Here is a 24,824-nt window from a genome sequence, read left to right as displayed (position 1 = left end):
AGGAAAATGTTTCATTTCAAGCTAATATACAACATATACAAGTTACTTTACACTGAAAAACTTGCTATGTTCAGGTGTCTCTAGTTTGGAAGATAAGGTAATCTAGGCCTCTTTGATAGATCCCAGCACTGGCATTGATCAAGAGTAATGGTGGTTACGACTGAACCCCCTCCACATCCAAATGAGTCATCATGCTGCAAAACTTTCAAGTATCTATAGACTTTTCATTTAGCAGAACCACCAAGGTTCAAAGTGGAAAAACAAAGCCTTGGGTAGGTAGCCATGTATATTTTTCTCATTCCAAAAACATGAGGGTAGGAGAAATCTTGCTGCTTATAATAAAACAACACATGATTAAGACATCAGTCTTACGTGAAATCCAATACCCAAATCTAACAGTCATGCCCAGACGTGACTTTATGAATGTTTTCAACACCAAGTTGACATACCAAAGTAGCTTTAATTGTTGCCAGACATGTCAGCAAAGTACCTTGACAGGCCATGCCTATAGGTTTCAATACAGTAATGGACCATGTTCAGTGGAGACAACCAGTACCACATACAACATGGTCAATCAACCAGCCTACAGTAACTGATCCTACAGAGGACCTTTACAGCCTGGAGTTTTGTATGAAGACTGTGCCAGTTGAATCAGTCTCCTGTAAACCGACTTGTATATGATCCATCAGTAGCAATGTCCACAATGCTTAGTGACATGAAATGTTTGTAGCATTTCTTCATTAATTACCTCTAACTGTGACAGTTAATAAATTTCAGGATTAAATGTTCCTCATTCATCTATTTTATAGACCTTGAGTGAGTGAGTGAGCGAGCGAGTTGGGTTTTACGCCGACTTTAGCAATATTCCAGCAATATCACGGCAGGGGACACCAGAAATGGGCTTCACACATTGTACCCACGCTGGGAATCGAACCCGGGTCTTCGGTGTGACGAGCGAATGCTTTAACCACTAGGTTACCCCACCGCCCATTATATAGACCTTGGAACAAATATACTACCAAAATAGGTTAAAGAACACCTTCATTTTACTATAGTTAACCTGTTATGGCAGGTCAGATTACCTTAATATGAAGGACACCTGGGTGTTCCTTAACTTAATTGTAGAGATATAGATAGATTCCATATAAGTTGAGAATACATGTAGTTGGCAAGTCTAGATTTCTGCTATATCAGGTTGTAAATGATGACTATCTCAGAGCCCTTGTTATTACATGTTATGCAGATAATTTAGCATCTGTTTTTCTGTGAAATATGTTCATCTAAGAGACCAGATGTTAATCTACTTTCTTGTGTATGAGACTCGCAGCCATGCCACAAGACCATCTTTGGTGGTATATTTTACTTCGTTCCTATATGTGTGACAGGTCCATCTAGTTAAATGGACTTTATATTATTCATGTAATGGTTTTAGGGAAATAAGGCTTCAAATGTAGAAAGTATGCTCTGATATGTCAGACATTTGGAAGATATAACTTACAACTGGTATTCATGAATTTCATTAGTAATGCAATCCTCTGAATATATTGACCTGGATGTGTTAGTTACTTTCCACCGTTAAAGTAGGTTACCATAGCATTGCATAGGTGGATCCAGAATAGGAGTGCAGGGGTGCGCATCCCCAGATTTTGTCCTGAAATTTATTAAATGACCATTGAAACTCTCATGAAAATATAGGTGAAAATGAACTCTGCACCTCCCTTTCTCAAAAAGCTGTATCCGCCTCTTCATTGTACTAATCTCTCCTACCTGGAGGTAGGTCTATATATCTGGCGGCCATGATGGCACAGCCAGCCTCAACCACCTAGAGTTTTTATCATCATACACACTGATACAGGCGCTGTAATTATCATTACCAAGTTAGCTATGTGCCTGGGGAGGCAGTGAGATTTGTGGCTGAGTGCACTCAGATCAAGGAGCTACTGTAGGAGGGAGATGCCTTTACACTATGTTGGTCAGTCTGGGACAGCCTTTGTCATTCCGTGACAATGATGGCCTTAACATCTACTCTCCTACCCAGGGTTCCTTGTGGTCAACCTCTGCCACAAGCCTCTGTGATGGACGATTTGTTACATCTTACTCAGTCCATTGAACAAACTTTAGATGCCTTTCATCTGTTACAGCTCTTAAAAGCCAACACATTTAGATAAACATGTCATGAAACACTGAACTTCCATCTAGAAACTATTTCCATTTGCATATTTATCGACAGCTGATAATGGTTGTACTGATACAAACTCACATGTGTAACATCTAAAGATCGCTGGAACAAAGATATACACTGAACAAAACATGATTACATTTATTTGGGGGATATGTTTTTGTAGAGAAGACTGATGCTTTTTTTAAATGTGTATGGCACATAAAAATCTGTCATGATCCATAATTTTATGAGTGCAATTTCATTTTTCTTTGTGTGTTATGATATTACTGGAATATTGCTTAAAGCAGTTTAAACCATAATCACTCACTCTCTTGTCATTCCTTGGAGCAGGTATTCTATATTTGTATAACTATGTAAAAAACACAGTAAACCGCACAAAAAGCACCCATTTCTCTGATTTCAGAACTGGCACATTTGTTTACAAACAAGAGGCGGTGGGGTAGTCTAATGGTTAAAGCGTTAGCTTGTCACGCCGAAGACCCGGGTTCGAATCCCCACATGAGCACAATGTGTGAAGCCCATTTCTGGTGTCCCCCGCCGTGATGTTGCTGGAATATTGCTAAAAGCGGCGTAAAACCAAACTCAGTCAGTCAGTCAGTTTACAAACAAAAGAAAAGGCTTATCACCTGATACAGAAATTAGCATATGGCAGCAATGTAATGACACTACTTAGCTGTAACGTGTTTATTACCTGCTGAAGAGCAGCAAGGGAGCAGAATGAAGTCAGCAATGGACTTTCATAATCTAATCTCTGTTACTTTGGACAACCATGGTTCTGATCAGTCTATCTGAAGTTTCAAATCTAAATAACATGTCCCTGGTTTAAAGTGTAAAAAGCTGACTTGATAATTAGTTCCAGAGACAAGGAACTATGAGCAGCGATTTGACCTTGATGATTTATAATGATGGTAAAGGTGACAAATTTTATGCTTTATGTAACAAAACCAGTGATGTTCCAGAGATCCACAGAGAGTAGTGATTCTTCTCGTGAGCAAAACAACAGGGTGTAAAAAATGCATTTACAACATTCCACGGGTAGGGCTCATCAACAGAGTCTACCTTCAGCATGCGAGGGGCAACTGGGCTCAGTCTTTGGGTCATTAAATCTACTGATGGTAGAGTTCATCCACACCACTAGCTGGACACTTAGACAATGCTGTGAACAAATCTGTGTGAAGCCAATAAGAGAACGTTCAATATTCTGCAAGAACAGCTCCTCAAGAGAGTCTACCTCAGCAAAATGAGGCTCACTCTGTGGGTCACTGAAGTCTATTGATGTGAAGTATTCAGGTTGAATGGCCAAAGGGAATTCGTCCAGTGACAAGATATCTGATCAAGCGATCTTGTGACAGGATATAATGAACCTACAAGTGAGATAGATCAATTAGAGCAGACATCTGGACTTACCTAATGGCCAGTTAAAAGTAGAACACTGAAAAGATCGTATTGAGTCAGCTCATTGTAACAAAGCTGGCTAGCAGTTGGATCAAGCACAATAGGTACAGGTGTAAATCAATATCCAGAATGAGATAGATATGTTAGGTCATGAAGACCAAGAAGACCTGTTTGACCATGTACAAGAGTGAGTGAGTGAGTGAGTGAGTGAGTGAGTGAGTGAGTGAGTGAGTGAGTGAGTGGGTGGGTGGGTGAGTGGGTGGGTGGTGAGTGAGAGTGAGTGAGTGAGTGAGTGAGTGAGTGAGTGAGGTTTTACGCCGCTTTTAGCAGTATTCCAGCAATATTACAGCGGGGGACACCAGAAATGGGCTTTACTCACTGTACCCATGTGGGGAATCGAACCTGGATTTTCGGCGTGACGAGCGGACACTTTAATCACTAGGCTACCCCACCACCCTAGAAAGAGTAAGTGATTGAGTAGGATCTTTTACCACCTTCTTTAGCAATATTCCCGCAATATCAGGGTAAAGGAAACCAGACATGGGCTTCACACATTGTACCTATGTAGGGAATTGAACCGTACGTTCAGGTGACAAGTGCATGCTTGAACCACTAAGCTACTGAACACATAAGCGATTAAGTATTTTACAGATGTTTGAAATCACAGAAGAAACTTGCCATACCGAAAATCTCACAAACTATTTTTATTTAAAGTTGTGTATAGCCTAGCAAGAATTTTAGGTTGGACTGATGTTGAACTAATGATAGTGTTGAGACACATCTCAGGAAATCAGAATTAGTTGTGAAGTGGGTACCTGGTAGGATGAGATGGCTAATACCTACTAGCTAGGGGTGAAACGGTATACCACATTATTAGCAAAAACCGCAGTATTTTGCCTTCAGTTCGATACACCGTAATGCAATCCCAAAAATAAAAAGATTTTGGATTTTGTACCATCAATTCTATCTAGTCACAAAATGACACTTTTGTTCATTCAAAATAACAAAGATTATGGTTATTTTTTTCCATGTTGTTAAACAATGTAAGGTTTGAATCTTGTTGTCAATTGTCTGCGTTATGATCACATCTCATATACCGAACCGAAGTCATGGTACTGCCATATGAACTGCACCATGGTTTCACCCTACTACTAGCTCCTTACAAGTAGCTCGGGTTGTATACAATATACTCCCCAAGAAGCTGAGAATGAACAATCAAGTGCACACTGATCAACTGAGGAGGGTAATAATATGTGGAGCCATGGGTATTCATTACACAAGTCTAGCTAGCTCTATTCCACATGAAAATCCGCATGAGAAAAGTAACATTGTTTAGATGAGTGAATATATACATGCAATGAATAATTAGGACTATGTTACCATGGTTACTATTGTTAGTCCATCTCAAGGAGATTTGCCCTTCTGTCCATCTAGTCACTAGTGAGTGAGTGAGTTTAGTTTATGCCACTTTTAGCAATATTCCACCAATATCCCGGCGGGGGACACCAGAATTCACACATTGTACCCAGTGGGGAATCGAACCTGGGTCTTCGGCATAATGAGCAAACACTTTAACCACTAGGCTACACCACCATCATTTGCAAGATGAGGGAAATATATTGTGTAACGAATTATTTAGAAGACTATGTTAGTCCATCCTGGAGGGGATTTGGCCATCTAGTCACGAGCAGGGATGCTGATCCGTGGACCAGCTGCTGCGGTTATTTGCAATGAGGAAGTGATCAGACAGCAGGGGTCAGAGTTTCTCCCATCACCATCCTTCCATCCAGGAAGTGCTGCCTGGACACAAGGTTAGAATCGGATTACTGGAGCCTGCATGTCATAAACAACAGCTGATTAAAGTCTAAATGTAATTATACCCTACACTAACATCTCAGTGGTGGGTATTTTAACACACATGTTAAGTTAATTAGTTCTAAAATATGGTGAATATCACTAAGATTGTATCTTGAAAGATTATTAATAAATGCTTTGGGTGAGTAAAAATAATTCAGCGAGTATTAACAATATTCCAACAATATCATGGCAAGGGACACCAGAAATGGGTTTCACACATTGTGCCTGTGTAGGGAATCAAACCCAGGTGTTTAACATTGAGACTGAACACTTGAACCACTGTGCCGTCCAGAATGCCGACACAAAATAGAAAGTTCTAGATGTATTATGTAAGTTTGCCTAAAATGTCCACACTTGGTCATCAACACAACCACATCCAAACACAACCCTATAAACTGGGTCCCGGTTAAACTTGAATTACTGAAGACTAAAATGTTCAATAAGAAAATTAACATTCATCACTTAGCGAAATACCAAATCTACTTTCATTAAGCTGACTGACTGAGTTTGGTTTTACGCTGCTTTTAGCAATATTCCAGCAACATCACGGCGGGGGACACCAGAAATGGGCTTCACACATTGTACCCATGTGGGATTCGAACCCGGGTCTATGGCGTGACGAGCCAACACTTTAACCACTAGGCTACCCCACCGCCCCTCTTCCATTAAGAGTGAGTGAGTTAGTTTAGTTTTATGCCGCTTTTAGCAATATTCCAACAATATCGCGGTGGGGGACACCAGAAATGGGCTTTACACATTGTACCCATATGGGGACTCGAACCCAGGTTTTCGGCATGACGAGAGAACGCTTTAACCACTAGCCTACCCCACCGCCCCACTTCTAATAAGACAATTGCCATATTAATATTCATTATATTAACCTTCACTACAATCCAAAACAATCTGTCCAACCAGGGAAATAAACAGGATTTCCAGTTTAGTATTATTTGCAGACAAATTAAAAAGAAACATTAATATGGATTTGAAAAAAATCAAATTTTTACAGAAAAGTGCTTATTTTCTTAAATTCCAGGGTATTTCAATGTTTGTACACAATGTACAACTAAACATTCAAGTCTGTAGTCCACAGGTCCTGTTATCAGTGAAATGTGCAATGCAATAAATTTGTTTCTAAATTAAATTGCTTGACAACTTTTTCTTTCAACTTCACTGACATTTACTTCAGACATAGGACTGAATATTGGTCTCAGAACAGGTCTGGAGAAAACCTTTGGCCATAAAAGCAGCACTTTAGATAACAGGTTCAAAACTAAACACACATTGTCCCTGAGAAAGAGACCTGTGTACCATTGTATATGGTTAAATACAAATAATGGCCCCAAATAATTGTACACAGATAAACTCAAGTATTAGGAACCTCCACGTCTTTTTACTTCAGGAGCTGAAAAACAGCTGCTTGAGCTTAGAAAGGGATTAGAATGGAACAAGTTGAAGCTACTTATATTTCATATATACAGTGGAGACTACATGGGAGACTAGTCGAGGATCAAGTATTTATTATACATGAACACCCACGTTGGACAGACTACAATGTCCATCACCAACAAAATGGTAACAAAATTTACAGATGCTAATTTTGAGGTATTAACAGACAAATACTAACATGTAGTACTTATATACTGTAATGTGTGACTGTGGATGCATGTGTTATGGGTGAAACCAAAAATCGGTGTTTTACGTTTTAGTACCATCATTCAATTACCCTACGTGAATGTACCTGTTTCACCCCTAGCATGTGTGATGACTGTATGCAAGTACCAAATATCAGCAGCAAATATTTCAGAAAAACACACTGAAGGAAACAGATACTACAAGAGAGGCTAACCAGAATAGGTAGCGTTACTATGTGACTGCAATGATTTCCTTGGGTAGCGATTTAATACTGTAGGTGCAGGGCTGGAAATAACTTTAAAATTGTTAGTGTATTCCGGTACAGTGGCGCATGTAAAATCACTTGCCCTGATAATTTTCCCACTATACTGTCCGTTTTCTTGTTGATTTTTTAAGCAAACAACATAATTAACATTGGAAAGTCAACTGGACACCGGTACAGTGTGATTTACAAATTTGCTTGCCCGACAGAAAAAAACACTGGACTCGGACGTGGGGCAATGGGTTATTTCCACCCCTGAGGGGACTAATACCCCAAAATAACACTTTTAAAGTTTTATTTCATATTCTTTGTTTCTTTGCAAATCACAACCCTGGATCATTTGTTGTGACATTTCAGTTGTTGATGATGGGATATTGTAGGCTTAGGAAACAGGAAATAAACAATCTGAGGTAGCTGGTTGATGAAGAGTATGTTATCTTTGTTTCACTTTTGTTTTAAAGCAATGCACTCTATATAGCTATAGGGGTTATTAATTAATGTACTGTATCATTGGCATAGTATCAGGATACAAAACTGTATTACCAAATCAAACAAGTGATCATGGACTCTCTGGGTTTGATTAAGTAAACAAAATTGCACTTGTGCTACCTCAAACTGCAAAATGCAACCTCATATCTTAACAAATTTCACTAATATTTTAAAGATATCAACTTAGTTAATTTATCGAGAAATGATAATGATTTTGTCATAAATCTGTTCTATATCAACAATACAAACACTTACACATTAAATAATGATGAAGGGGCAAGGAAAAAACGTGTATAACTTAAAGAAGAAGTTGACATCCATAATATTTTGTCTTGTACGTTAAATATAATTTTATGTTGCGGTCTGTTTTTGTCCAAGGTTGAACCGCGTGCAATTTGGTTTCATTTCCATATATATCCGACACCAGTCTTGTATGATACATGGTAGGTATAATTCTGGACTACTTGAAAACACGCTTCGTGACTATATAAAGACTAGAGATGCTGCAGGCAGTTCCAGCAAATTGACCCAGATGAAGCAGCTTTTGGAGGCAGTTCATTAACAGCACACCTGGTGGGGCATGGTTCAAATACCTCTCGCATGACTACCCCTTCTGTCATCCAGAGGCATCCCTCCTCCTCTGCCAGGGGTCAACATACTTACACAATGTTACACTTAGTAGGCTGCCATTATCATATAATCATGCCTCATGATGGTTATTCACTGACTGTGGTTTAAACAGTACATCTAGGTCCTATCTGTAAACATCACATATACACTGATGCATTAGTGCTGATGAAGCAAAACCTGTTACCAACCTAATTGGTAATCAAATTGATAATCAAATGACTGAAAGATCGTTAAAGCAGTGTATGAAAAAAGCCAAAAATCCAGCCAGACATAAGGGCTGGTAACTTCAAAATGTTACCAACCAAAAATGGATTTAACCAGACCAAATATGGTGAATTTACACAGATGCATGGAACATCTAAAAAAGATTCCAGACCATCGGGCTGGCTAGCTGTAAATTTAGACCGTCAGAAATCTAGACCACCATCGGACGTGCCTTATTTCATACACTGGTTAAAGGTACACTTCTTATCCATGTATCATACTGAATGTTTCAAATCCTTGTATTGATGTCACAGCAATTCCAGTCATAAACCTAAGTGGTAATCAAATTGATAATCAAATGACTGAAAGATCGTTAAAGGTATACCTCTTACCCATCTATCATACGAATGTTATAAATCTTTGTATTGATGTCACAGCAATTTCAGTTATAAACCTACAATATCAGATCAGATTGTGTGGCTGTATTTCAGGACAGGAAAGTTTTGTTGTTTCAACTGGGCCACTAGGCTCTCAATTGTACATATGCGTGACTGAGGGAGGGTGTGAGCATGTGGTTTTATGTTGCATAAAGCAATATTCCATCAATTTCAAAACAGGTCAGGCCAGAAAAGGGCTTCACACATTGTGGCCATGTGGGGAATTGAACCTGGGCTTTCAGCATGATGGCCTCTGGAAGGAAGAATATATTTGTTCCACCTTTGAAGTTGATGAATGTCATTTCACCATGAACTACATATATACAGACTTGTTCTTCAGAAGCTCTACCACGTTCTTTTTCATAAGGCCTTCAGGCAATGGAAACTTGTTTTCACAGCAGTATTACAGTTTTAGTGTGCCATTTACAATGAATGTTTTACCCTTAGGACTCATGTTTAAAAAGGCAACAGGATATTGTAGAATCAACTCCATCATAATGAAATGAGAAAGAAACTATCTAAACAGAAAATTCAGACACTGAAATTAAAAAAATTACCAGATTCTGATTGGAAACATGCATGAGTGAGTTTAGTTTGCCATATGGTGTTGACAAACCTTGAAACATGACAGGGGCAAATCAAGGTTCAAACAGACAATCACAGGTTTCCGCCATTCCCAAGGGAAGCAACTCTGTTGCAGTGCTTTTGATGACTGGGTGAGGTGAGGTGAGGTGAAATTGGGTTTAACGTCGTGATTGAGAATATTTCGCCCATATGACGACGTGCATGCGTGTGAATATGTATGTGCGGCTGCTTGTACTAGCCCAGACTGAAGCTGGTTTTATAGTGCTTTGATGACTGGGCGATCCTTGGTCTCCTTACTGACGTGTACTTCACTTACTGTAAGCCAATAAATCTTCTACATAATAATAAATCATTGTGATCCTACTGCCTCTGTAGTATGGAAACTTAAATGATAAACAGTTGCACGGTTAGCATGCATTCTGTCGAATGAATACAAATTACCATCAATATATTATCTATTTCTTTATGAGATATGTTCTCATTAGGAAATAAAAATCGAACACAAATGTAGAACATTGCTGATTAGAAACAAAAATACCACACCCTGAGGGATGCACAATAATACTCATTGGACCTGTAGAGCATCACGATCAGTTGTGGGTGTCCATTGTTTCATTCATCAATCATCACCACTATCCACATCACCAGGCTCTGAAGTAATTACCTGTAGGTACAGTACACCACACTGTTACAATACTGGACTGACACCTCACGCTTCCACAAGGACCTACCTACTCTATCTCACAGACCCTGAACTGCATTATTTTACCTTCCACCCAGTCCTTTCTGCAATGCTTAAGCCCTAAATGAAGCTGCTTCCATAAAAATTTAAAAGGAATTATTTCTTTCTATGAATATTAAGTATATTCAGAGACCATGTGTTAGTCCAGCAAATTAGTTATATGGGTGCTCTGGACCCAAACTTTTTTTAATTCCCTTTAAAACCTTGATCTTCATTCGTCATTATATTAGTGAAGTACAAATACGTTGAACAGGCACAACTTTAGTTTAAAATATACCAATATGAATATATTTACTTCAAGTAAAGAATTTCTACTGACATAACCACACCAGCATCTGGCTGATGTAGACACATCTCATGTGTCTGACATACATTCACACATACCAAACCTGCACTGCCATATATCGCAATACAACTCCAACTGGCATTATGCAGCACTAATGGAATACCATGGAAACATGATCATGCTGGAAAGAAACGCAGACGTGTATGTAACAGGAGGCAAACTGGCACCAATCCCAGATGTGTCCTTGCACCGAGGTGCGTGTTTATTTCTTGTACAATTATCGGTGCAAGGCTTCAGGCCCATCTGCAGTACTGCGCATTTGGATCACCAACATCACAAAACTTGCACCAACATCACAGTAGTTACAAGACACCTGTCAGTATCAAGATTCACAAGAACATATTTACAAACCGTTAATATTCTTAAGAAGAACAAATTTTTACTACTTCCTGAAAATTAATGAATTTAGAGTGAGTGAGTGCATGAACATTCCGATTGATATTAATGAGACAGTTTTATGCCACTTTAGCAATATTCCACTGATGTCACAGGTGAGAGATGCCATAAATGGGACTTCACACATTGTAACCATGGGTGTAATAGTACCCATGTCTATCCTATAATAAGCTTAGGCTTTAACCATAAGGCTACCCACAGCTTGATTGAGTTTGAGTTTTTGAGTTTGAGTTGGGTTTTACGCCACATCAGCATTATTCTAGCCATATAGTGACGAGATCAAGTCTGCATTCATAAACATCTTAAGTACAAAGACCAAATGAGTTCAATAAAACATATATATTCATCACATTACTATTCAGATTGAGGTGAGGTGAGGTGAAATTGGGTTTAACCTCGTGCTTGAGAATATTTTGCTCATATGACGACGTGCATGCGTGTGTATGTGCAGTTGCTTGTACTAGCCCAGACTTAAGCTGGTTTTATAGTGCTAGCCCACTGAGATACCATGCCGCAGTGAAGCATGAATACCCCACTCAGACACATTATCATGATTATACTGACTCCGAGCCGACCAGTCCTTGTTGTACCCCTTAACGCCGAGCGCCAGACAGGGACCAACAAGTATCATATTTTAACGTCTTTTGGTATGACGCGGACGGACACTCTAACCACTACACCACGGACGCGGTCTGCACATATATAGACACAAAATGCATGTAAGTAGGTATCGTTATATTATGTTTTAATGACAGTGAGATTTCATACAACACCATTTGGTCAGGGAGGGAGTTCAGTTTTACTCCACCTTTAGCAATATTCCAGCAATATCATGGCAGGGGACATCAGAAATGGGCTTCACACATTGTACCAATGTGGGGAATCAAACCCAGGTCTTTGGGGTGACGTGCTAACGCTTTAACCGCTAGGCTACCCCACCATCCCGCAGTTGGTCAATCTGTTATACCTGATTGGACATACACACACACTATTTACCCTTTTACCACTGAGTATCCTGTCACACTACCTACTCTTTAACATGTTTAACCACTTATATACTTAAAGGCTTATCACAGAGTAATTATCCTATTATCACTGGGGTATCACCAAACAACATCTACCCTTCAACCCTGTGTGCTTATAATACAGTGTTTACACTTCTACCACTTACAAATCTGGCTATAATATGTAATTTTAGTTAATAAAATAAAGGATCAATGTGTACAAAGCTGCAGCATTGTTTCAAAAAGTGTACCTCCTTAAACCGGTAGGGCATCACTGTACACATCTACCTTTTCATGATTCTGACTTAAATGAGTGAGTTTAGTTTTACAGCACTTTTAGCAATATTCCAACAATATCACACCTGGGAACACCAGAAATAGGCTTCACACATTGTACCCATGTCGGGAATCAAACCCAGGTCTTCGCATGATGAGCAAACACTTTAACCACTAGGCTACCCCACCGCCCGGATGCTGAGTTAAACAGGGGTTACATGATGTATAACTGGGGCATTATTAAACAATATTTACCTTGTTATAGAACTAGGGCAGCACTCCCCAAAACACTAGGCTTATATAAGAGTTAGATAATGTACAACAGAGTCATTATTGTACAATTTTATCTTCTTGTAGCACTAGGGCAGCTCTATACAATGTTTATCTCCTCAAAACAATGGGCTTATACAAGAGTTACATCATGTACCACTGTGTCATTATCATATAATATTGACCTACTATTAGCACCAGGGCAGCTCTATACAATGTTTATCTCCTCAAAACACTGGGATTATACAAGAGTTACATCATGTACCACTGTGTCATTATTGTACAATATTGAGCTACTCTTAGCACTGAGGCAGCACTATACAATGTTTATCTCTCCACTGGGCTCATAGATAAGTTACATCATGTACCATACCACACTAGGTTACCTCATTACAACATGGTACACCAATGGGGAATTATTACCCAATATTACCCCTCTTGCAGTGTAAATAACAACAAAATGGTTGGATGTGGCTAAATGATGTACACAAATCTCAACTAACAAATCCAGATATCCCTAGACATTGGTCACTGTTATGGGATCCAAATGGATTTATTATATAATTAGTATGCATATTTTTTAAAATAAGAAAACCTTCTAGGACCAGAACAGACCATAAAGCATGTGGTAAAGCCAATAAAGCCTCAATATACATGTCTCTAACAATGTTGATAACACTGTTTAGCCAACCACACACCAAGCCTATCCATCAACTTCCACATACAGAAAACACTCCCATTCTTAATTGACACAACATTGACCCCTTCATTAGACTGCTTTATGAATGACTGGTAGCTTCCAAATAAGGAAGTTTACACTTCAAGCGGCTGCCTAATTACATGTTTATTGCCAGTGGGTTGCCTATCACTGGAAGGTTGCATATCATTATGTATGTACTACACACTGCCATTAGCTTGATTAGCAAGCAGGTGATAACAGACAATATATCCTTCACAGCCATGAATATATCCTTACACAGGCCCCAGGACAGGTACTATCCTTGCAGAGATATGACAATTGATGATTCACATGTCAGGTCTTACTTTTTATCTATTACTGTACACTGGACAATAATTGTCCCCCATTTAATAGAACATAATATGTTAACATTACTGATTATGCTCATCATACCACCTTAAACTAACTCCACATTCAAATTATTTTAATTTTTTCACAGTTTTAAAAATAAAAAAATGAATTAATACAAAATATTACATAAAGGAAATATGCACACCTAACCATCGTGCAAGCCATTAACATGGTTTAATGTTAACTTACAATTATTCCTGCAATAACACTGCAGGGTACACCAAAAATGGGCTTAAATGTGGGGAATCAAACCTTTGATTTCAATATGGCAAGTACACCTTACCTTCATGGCCACCCTACTCAGCATGACTAAAACAGGTCTGTATTTACTATTTTAAAATGAAACGACCATCTGTCAATAAGTCCCTGACAATAGGACACTCACCTTTAAGAAACTTAACCAAATGATTATTATTGTTTATTTTGTTAGTTTACATATTTTATTTTTACAACCTACTTCTTTGAAATAGCACAATTGCAAATGACTATCTGTCAAATGTTGGGTTACAGTCTCAATAAAATGTCACACAATATTGTAGGAAAGTAGTTTAAAAATTACTATTCAGTTTGTTTTGTTAATTCTTTTTTAGGTAATTTACATATTTACTCATACTACCTAGTAACTGGCAACATCACTATTGCATTATGGCAACTATCTATCAAATGTCAGGGAGCTTTATTATGAGGTCCCAATAAATGTCACTGATGTGTGACAGTTGTAGGAAAGTAGTTTAACCTGTCATAAACTCGACAAACATGTACATAAAGTATCCTTCATGACACAGTTCAGACAATTCTGGGCACGTCTCTTGCCATATGACCTACTTCACCTCTTTGCCTACTGGAAATGTATTCTTGTTCACATACAGGATTATCTACTGACTCGGTAATAATCTGATCAGTAAACTCAGCACCCTCTAGCTTCTTTTCCTTAATAGGCTTAGCAGGTTAAAAGCCAGTCTAAGTAAATATATATATATTGTTGATAACCCCAAATGAATCTTTCTTAAAAACAATTCACTCATGACTATGACAGAGGAACAGAAAAGCTGCGTATCTGCGTAAATTACGCAAATATTCATGTGAAAACTCAATTCCTATTACATCTATTGCGTACATGTACGCTTGATTTTTTTGTAAATACTCAATATATTTGATCTTACATGCGTACACACAAAAATGTTAAGGTATATTGAGAGGTTCTATTTCAGCACATGAACTCGGCAACTTGCAGTCTTTCTTATCGTTTCTCATATTACTGATCAAATATAAACAACAAACACTTAAACCAACATTTAAACTATGTTATATTTTTACAATTAATGTAAAATGACAAAACACCCAACTGAGTTTGAGTGAGTCGGGTACAATTTATTTGGTTACTCAAAGAAAAATTAGTATACCCAATTGAGATGAACACAAGCTCGTACATAACTCAATGACCCGAAAAGTTATCTGTAGCTCTGCTATGACATAAATGAGTGAGATAGAATTTTACACCACATCAGCAATATTTTGGACATATCATGAACTATGATATAAATACATCTGCAGGGTCATTCAATGAATATACATTTTTCGTATTAAGAATATTTCAAATTTTAAATTGTTTTTTTAATGATTCATGTCTGACCTTTATGGCTTTTCAATTAACAGCATGGTTTTCATCAATGTGATTCACAGTGACAAGGGACGTCATGATTCATTTTTAATTTGGACAGTGAAAAGACAAGCTATGACATATAAACAGCATGGCTGCCAGCGTGTGTTGTTTCAGATACAGATGGATTGGTTCTAAATTAAATAGGGCAGACAAAAAGCTCTGCAACCTCAAGTCTGATTATTCACAATTCAGTGGGGATGCATACACTGCCTTATAAGATCATTATACCAAAATTTACCAATTGAAAGAAATATCATTCATATATGTTTTTTCTCAAACTAAAATAGCATTTGAGCCTATAGTTCTATTGATACCTATCTACATCAAAAGGTCGAGGATATTATCACATCTATTAGATGACAATTCACCAACTGCCTTTTATGGCAATAATATTTACTCATAGCAAGGTATTTCGCAAGAACATCACAGTATCACACATGCAATTTGCATCAATCCTGTCAAGCTTAGCCATCTAATTCCAACCAGATGAATTTTTAAACATTTCACACCTATAGAATAAACTCTCAATTAAACAATTAGAAAGAGACATTTAGCATGATCATTCATGTAACAACGGTTATACATTTTGTATCAACTGCTACACAGTAGCTATATGAACAACATGCCAGTGATGTGGAAGCCATGTTATAACCTATATATAACCCTAGGTAAATATTCTCGTTTACAGGGTGCCATATTGTACTGACTGCACGTGTAACTTGTGTTTTATTACGTGTGTATTGCCACGAAAAATTCACTTCCGGTCTTCTGAGAAGGTCCCTCGCGCCCCTCAAGAGACCTGGGCAGTTCTGTCAATGCGGTGTAGCGGTGGGAATACACTGACAGCCTATATTTTACAATAAATTCCACAAAACTCAAAACTAACACCGCCAATTTCCAGGTACATCCACCATTACACTGTCACATTCCCGCACACGAGGCAAATTTCTTTTCAAACAGCAACAAATGTTTTCAATCAACAATGTGCATAATTTTTGAATGGGGGCAAAGGGTGTGTCTTGATGACATGCGACCACACGCCTTTAAACTTACAGCAACAGTGTAATACCTTATGCCGACTTCATTGTTTCAACGTGTACATAAAAGGACCTCTATGCGGGCCACTATCGGTTAATTAACTCGAAATATCTCTGCAGAAGTGCGCGTACGCATGTGCGACTGACTATACACTGTACCTTGTCTAAGCATTTCAGCTCTTCTGTCGGATACACCGTCTTCGAGCACTTTCCACACTTCTTGCTCATCTTGGTATTTTATCCAGAGATATCCACAATTCGAATTGAGGTATTCCCAACCCAGCTAACGAAAAGTCGGCTTGAAGCTTCGAGATATGCGGTATACACAACAACTCCAATGGTTTCGTCAAGTGCACGGTAGAACTGGCGGTCGACACCGTAGAAAGCGGGTCGTGTGCAAACCATGGCTACTACCGTACCGGCCCTATTAAATTTCACCGCTGCATGTCAAATTTGGCTTCATGCTCTCTCTACTTGGAATGGGTCTCCAACGTTTCTCACATTACACACATATTTTAAATTCTTGCTAATCACGATCTACTAGACTTTAATGCAATAATTGAATATATCTTTCATGTTATATGGGACGTTTGAAACGCTCTGAATGAGGCGTTAATCATATAAACTGAGACAAATATGTATCCGAGTGTTTCACCGAGTGGTATTGGGGATGAACTATATGGCATTTCATCAGTTATTTTTAGAAACATTACTGCTATTTCTCAATGAAAGCTGTGTATGTTTTCGGTATAAAATCACATTTTACTAACATTTGGTTATTGTGCGTTTAATGTTGACTAGTTCAGACAGCATTTGTATACACGCGTCGTCTCTTCCCACACCCGTAAACAGATATTAGAGGTGAGGTTTATCAGGGTTTCACTGCAAGATAACCCCCCTCACCAAAAAGCAACATAATCGACAACGGGTCCGTTTCACCACAATTTGTGAATCCCATTTTGGGTGTCCCCGCCATGATATTGCTGGAATGTTACCAAAAGCAGCTTTAAACCATATATACTCTCTCATTCCAGAAGTAAACGTTTTTAATTGTGGTGCATTAAAACCTCGTTTAAGCCAACAAAGTCAACTTACTTAACACTCATAATAATAACTGAACAAGTTCCCCCAAAATGACGCCCCGCTTATCTCGAATACGATCATATAACGCGGTGGCTCTGAGAGAGATCTGCAAGTAAAACAGTTTTCCTCAATAAAGAGAATGTAGATTTCCCATCTCCCGCCCTGAATATTTATTCCGAAAAGAAACAACACAACGTTTTCCTATCACCAAGTCATCTTCATGAAATATGTTTCACAATAAATGAAAATCATTTTTTAAATACGTTTTAGTTGTACTCTTGCTTATCACATAATTATCACCACCATATGCATCTTAAATCTAATGATATGTCAGCTGATTCAGCAAGTTTTCAGAGGGGCGGATACAGATTTTTTTGAAAGGGGAAACTTTCAGGACAAAAGGGATGTGTGGTCCAGACTCGATTGTTTATAGGCTGACGTCATATTCATCTATAATATTGGATAGAACAGCAGACCTTTGCAATGAAAAAGACCCTTATTTTTATAGACATTTAGCAATGACTTCATACATGCTATATGCTTGGATGGCAAAATATACTCATGCCAATAATGGTTGTCACCCCCCTCCCCACCCCAACCCCACACACGCCTCACACCCACTCTCCTATTAAAATAATTGAAGGGGGTGACAACCATTATTGGCATGAGTATATATGAGCTGTCATGAAGCTTGTGGTATTCAGTCAGCGTGGCGAGGACATGTTTTGTTGCCATTGTGCACTCGAAGAATATCAATGCCACGCGCATACTCAATTTATTCACATGCATGCGGCGTTGGATTCGCGCACAACAGTCTCTGACACGTGCAGGTATATTTCTCTCGCCATGAATCAGCATATATACATACAAGCAGGTATCGACCTAGACTAACATTTCTCTGAAATGAACATATTTTACAGGGAAAAAACAGTTCATAATAAAATATAATAAATTAAAAAATACCTTATCATGATGCTGACTTATTTGAGTGAATGAGTGAATGAGTTTAGTTTTACGCCGCTTTTAGCAATAATCCAGCAGTATCACGATGAGTGACACCCAGAAATGGGCTTCATGCATTGCACCAGAGGGAATCGAACCCGGGTTTTCGGCGTGACCGTCGAGCGAACGATTTAACCACTAGGCTACCCCACCGCTCCTATTAACGGGATTGGGTGGTTAGGCTCGCTAAAACTGATGTCATCGTTTACCGATTGATGCTCATGATATCTGTCACTGGACTGTCCTGCCCAGACTCGAGTGTTAACAGATCGACGTATTTCACTGGAATAGTACCAATTGCGGCGTTAAACCACAAACACGAGCTTGGTGAGTGGGTTGCCATTGTTTCTAATTTTGAATTGTTCCATATGACGTAGTCCCAATTTTAGCAATTCAATGCCTTTCCTCATTATTATTTAACTACATTATTGCATGTTGCAGTTAAAAATTGAGTTCCCCAATTAGTTGTGTCGATTACTTTGTCCTTTATAACATAATTCCGCTTCGTTCAGATAGTGTAGATTTACCACAAGCAGCACGACATCCTTTTCTTGATCTCCTTCTTGTCGCCTGACATGGACGCTGTTGTTCCAAGTTTTGTTTTTGATATCTATGAAGTCGGTTATACTCTATTTTATTTGCATATGGGTAATGGCGTAGCCTAATGGTTAAAACGCCCGCTCGTCATGGGTACAATGTGAGAAGCCCATTGCTGGTTATGCATATGTTGATCTACAGGGTAAGATACAACAGAGTTTTCGCTTTGATGATTCCAATATTATGTGCAGAGACGGAATGTGTTGGAATATTTCAATGGTGTCTGTTACTGTGATAGTCGAGGGTTTAAGCCCTGCACAGGGAACACTGGTGTGTAAATATTCGCCCCCTCGGAAGAGCATTTCCGTCATATCATGGCAAGTCTTGAAGCAGAAGGAAACTCACATTGAAGCAGGTTTCAATTCCATCACATTAGGATCTTTTAAGCTGATTCCTTACCTCTCTGCGTGAAGGTCTGTGCCGAGATCGTGTCAAAGCTTTGACCACCAGACCTGAATGAGGAACCTGTAGTTTTAGCCAATCAGTTTTTTAAAACGATTCTGTTTTTTTTCACCACCTCAATTCGGAAATTTCTATCTTTCGTGCGTGTATTCCTTGAAATTTCCGAATGACCACAGAACAAACATATATCCTTCGATGGTACTTCGCCTTTGGTGCAGATGTTATGGTGGTTGGAAACGTCAAATTGGTGAACACATCGTAAACGATATAAAACCAGCAGTTCCGAAAGTAAAAGATTACGTTTTCACCCAAAGACTTACAAACCTCCACGATAATTGCCGACACAAACCTCCCATGGAGTTGTCGCGGGACCTTCACAGAGAAAGGTATCCTATCTTATAAAAGATCTGGGCCCCGTTCCTCAAAGCGATCGTAGCGCTACGACAGTTCTAAGTCTATGTTAAGTATGGGAGTTATCGCTACGATATTCAAAAGCCGATGATAAACTATAGGGTTAATTATTACGACAGGTCGTAACGTTACGAACGCTTTGTGGATCGGGCCTGTTCCATAATGCAATCTTCCCCTTAAAACGATCCCATACTTAACACTGACATAGTGCTAAGATATTTTGAGAAACGGGACCCTGATTGTATTAAGAATTTGAAGGTCTTAAACCCACGCTCATTCGTTCCTTGCCCGCTCAAGAAGCGCAACTCTGTATTTCGAATTAGAAGACCAGGCCGTCGGTGCTTGAGGAGACGTACAAGTTTATAAAGCCGTCAAAGACAGTATGCTGCCAGACCGGCATCTGTCCGCTGCACCTCCTTTCATTATTCATTCTATACTTAGCAGCGAGAGAAGATCTGAATGGAATAACAATGATATTTTTAACTGGCTAAAATGCAATTAAGGACGGAATGTGTACTGGTTAAGGTTGTACTGCTTAACATTGCAATGGTATGTCAATATATATTGATGACTTGTAATGGCCACGTGGATGAGTGCGATCGTTGAAGCCCTCTTCTTTTGAATCCCCACCCACACGGAAAACCATATGAAATGTCATCATACAGAAAAAAACACACTGAAAGCAGTCGATTTTTTAGGTCAGGTGACGTAATGTCAAAACTTTGTTGTGCTGGTTTTTTTCATCAGTGGAGTGAGTGAGTCAAGTCACACCGGCAGTATATCAGCCATATCGTGACCCATCAATGGATTCACTGTGGCGGTATATAATACGGCTTCATTTGACTAATCATGCAGCATCGGGAATCGCTGAAATACACTCTTGCACATGTTTTTATGATGACGTCAAAAGTTACGATTGTTCAGCACTTTGTTGTCACTGGTTAAGTCATTAAGGCACAACAGAAACTTACGATCATGGGTTCGAATCCCGGCTCGTCCCGATTATGTTTTTGAGTTGGTCAGCACCAAATCTGAGCACGTGCGTTGTGCCCCTTAGGTTCTGCACTCATGCTCTCAGACTCACAGACCATAATATGAGTTCTGTACAATGTGTAACTCAGCCACTTACACAGTTCGCCATACACCCATGAAGGTCCGGGTTAGAATGAACCTTCAGTAACCCATGCTTGTCGTAAGAGGCGACTAACGGGATCGGGTGGTCAGGCTTACTGGCTTGGTTGACATATGTCATCGGTTCCCAATTGCGTAGATCGATGCTCATGCTGTTGATCACTGGATTGTCTGGTCCAGACTCGATTATTTACAGACCGCCGCCATATAGCTGGAATATTGCCGAGTGCGGCGTAAAACTATACTCACCCACTCACTCAGTTCGCAATACGGCTGAAATAGTGATGCGACGTAAAATCCTAATAACTCAAAGTAACACCGAATGAAAACGGGGCGGTGGGGTAGCCTAGTGGTTAAAGCGTTCGCTCGTCACTCCGAAGACCCGTGTTCGGGACCCCACGTGGGTACAATGTGTCAAGCCCATTTCTGGCATCCCCCGCAGTGATATTGTTGGAATATTGTTGAAAGCGGCGCAAAACTAAACTCACTCACGCCCTCAATCACCCTCATACACATCATTCATAACTTCCTGAATGTTGTTTCTGGAATAATGGTCATGGGTTTTGCCAAGCACCTGCATCACATTGGGCTTTCCTTCAACATCAGGCTGACTCACCAACTCAATCTAAATGTTCACAAAATCCGTGAAGATCCGGGTTAGAATTGGTCTTCAGCAACCTGTGCTTGTCGTAAGAGGCGACTGACGGGTGGTCAGGCTCACTGACTTGGTTGTCATCGTTTCCCAATAGCGTAGATCGGTGTTCATGATGTCCAGACTCAATTAATTACAGATCGCCGCGATACAGCTGGAATATTGCTGAATGAGGCGATAGACAAACAAACAAACAAACAAATGGATGTTCACAACGTATGACATAGTAATATACAATATTATATAGGGTCAAACAATTTTAAAGCGTTCGCTCGTGACATGGAAAGCAAAGGTTCGATTTCCCGCATCAGTACACAGTATAATTGTTTTGATATTTCTTAAATAGTGTAAACTTACTCTTTCACTCATCAATGTATAGCTATGAAAGAATATATACAGTTTTCAGCTAAAGTAAAATTAAATAAAATGTAAATAATTTGTGTGAATATCATTAATTCTTGAAAGAATTCTTGTCTTTAACAATATTTACAATAGCACTTGTGTAAGTCTTATTCTGCCAAAATAGATATTTGACGCTTTTGTTCAGGTTCTTCATACCCTTGTTATACTATTTTGCTGGGTACAATGTGTGATGCCCATTTCTGGTGTCCCCCGCCGTTATGTTGCTGGCATATTGCTAAAAGCGGTGTAAAACTAAACTCACTCACTCACTATAGTCTTTTCGTGAAAGTATGTCAAAGTATGGTTATAACATTAATGATAGGTAATGTCTCCATTGTACATAGTTTATAGACTGTGGTTTCACTTTTGTTAGTGTTGTTTAGTTCAAATATCTGCATATGTATCGATTTTGATATAAAAGGCCTTCTGTTAGTTTAAATTATGTGTCGTAGATTACCTCAAAATTTAAAATATATGTGGTTAGATTCCGAACAATGTTCTTCATCAGTTTACACAGAACACTCGTCGGAGCATTTGATGATAACTTCCATTCACGGTTACAGCGCATGTACTTGGCTTTGCATAATATATTTCTCAATTGTGCGCATAGTATTTTCCAATCTTATTCTGCCAAGTATGTGAAACCACTTTGAAACTTTATATAATATTTGTTAAAACATAATTATTAAATCACTTCTTACGTTAATGCATAGGTGTGTGTTGTAATCGTTACAAAACCATGATGAATATTCTTTAAAGGATGACTTCAATAGACTAGTACACACACAAGTGGAGGGTGTATGTGGGCGGGTAACTCAATTCAGCAGTTTGTCTCGAAAGAGTTGTCTCCCTTGTCGAATGAAAGCTCTTGTGTCAACTCCCAGACACAAATTTAGCGGAATGATGAAGGCGCGTGTTTACGTTTTGTTTGGAAACAGCTAGAATGCACATAAATCTGAAAACAATAATGCAAATAGTTCATGAAACTGTCTCGTTTTTTGTCAGACCCAAACTTGTCAACTAATTCATATTTGTGTCACCAAATAAGTATGTATTAGCAGGGGCGGATACAGCTTTTTGAGAAAGGGGGTGTGTGGGGTGTGTGTGTGCACACTATTGAGAAAAGGAGGGGTGCACACTTCATTTTTACCCGAGTTTCAATGGTCATTTAACAAACTTTCAGCACAAAAGGCTGGGTGCGCACCCCTGCACCCCCCCTCTGGATCCGCCTATGATTAGTATGACCCCTGGATCCGCGTTCGAAACTACCGAGAGTCACACGTGTGATACAAGCCAACTACAAACAAGCTGTGTTATAACATATACTGGGTCAGGGAAGATCCGGGTTGAAACTGATCTGCAGCAATCATTGCGTGTCGTAAGACTGACTGACTGACTGAGTTTGGTTTTACACCGCTTTTAGCAATATTCCAGCAGCATCACGGCGGGGGACACCAGAAATGGGCTTCACTCATTTTACCCATGTGGGGATTCGAACCCGGGTCTTCGGCGTGACGAGTGTCGTAAGACGCGACTGACGGGATCGGGTGGTCAGGTTGACTTAGATGGTTCATGTCATCGTATTCCGATCGCGTAGATCAATGCTTGGATAGTTTGATCGGCATTCTAGAAGTTGGAGGGTAAAAAAAGAAGCATACAAGTTTATGGATGGCAACGCCTTGTTGACTTAAAGAATCCACATCAAAACGTCGCTCTGTGCTGACTGACTGACTGAGTTTGGTTTTACGCCGCTTTTAGCAATATTCCAGCAACATAACGGCGGGGGACACCAGAAATGGGCTTCACACATTGTACCCATGTGGGGATTCGAACCCGGGTCTTCGGCGTGACGAGCCAACGCTTTAACCACTAGGCTACCCCACCGCCCCTGCTATAAACAAGAAGCTGTCATACATAAAGTTGTACGCTTCATTTTCTGAGTATAACAGCTATAATTTCGTTGATTACGCTGATCACAGACAAACCACGTATGCTGGCTGTAGGAGTTAACTTTGTGGATCAGGTGGTCAGACTCGATGATTTGTTTGGTTACCTGTCGTCGTATACCAAAGAGTGGATTGTTGCCCAGGGTATCACTCACTGGATTGTCTGGTTCAGACACGATAGGGGCGGTGGGGTAGTCTAATGGTTAAAGTGTTCACTCTTCATGTGGAAGGCCCGGGTTCGATTCCCCACACGGGTACAGTGAGCGAAACCCGTGTTTCCCGATATTGCTAGAAGCTGCGTAAAACAATACTCACTCACACACACGATGTCAGGTGGTCGTCGTAAAGGAGGAAAAGTGTTAATTAGTGCGGTGTGGAACAAATTCTTGAAAGGACTTCACATATTGTATCTTTGTATAATAATTTCGTCTGGCGTCACGGGGGAACGATTTTCCCCACTGGACATAGAGAGGGGCGGTCGATGGTTAGATTCACGGCTGCGTAACACCTCATCTCACCAAAACCCTTTTCACCTTACCTCACCAAACTCCATTTCATCTCACATTACCAAACCCCTTTTCACCTTACCTCACCAAACTCCATTTCATCTCACATTACCAAACCCCTATTCACCTACCTCACCAAACTCCATTTCATCTCACATTACCAAACCCCAATTCACCTTACCTCATCAAACTCCA

At 39.5% G+C, this 24,824-nt stretch overlaps 1 protein-coding gene across 8 annotated transcripts in view; it reads right to left on the bottom strand.

Moving 5' to 3' along the window:
• LOC124291115 (LIM and SH3 domain protein F42H10.3-like) overlaps positions 1 to 16,896 on the bottom strand; it is a 137,706-nt gene extending 120,810 nt beyond the window's left edge. For all 8 annotated transcript variants that reach the window (XR_006902150.1, XR_006902149.1, XM_046728023.1 and 5 more), the window contains exon 1: positions 16,657 to 16,896. Coding sequence is in view for 6 of the 8 variants with exons in the window: in XM_046728023.1 (XP_046583979.1) it covers positions 16,657 to 16,725 (69 nt within the window). In the remaining 2 variants the exon portion in view is untranslated. The remainder of the gene's footprint in view (positions 1 to 16,656) is intronic.
• Positions 16,897 to 24,824: the final 7,928 nt, after the last annotated feature.

Source organism: Haliotis rubra, unplaced genomic scaffold, assembly GCF_003918875.1.
Source record: "Haliotis rubra isolate DU_JTF1 unplaced genomic scaffold, ASM391887v1 Scf113, whole genome shotgun sequence".
In the NCBI taxonomy this organism is placed as follows: Eukaryota; Metazoa; Mollusca; class Gastropoda; order Lepetellida; family Haliotidae; genus Haliotis; species Haliotis rubra.
This window is presented reverse-complemented; position numbering and strand designations above follow the sequence as displayed.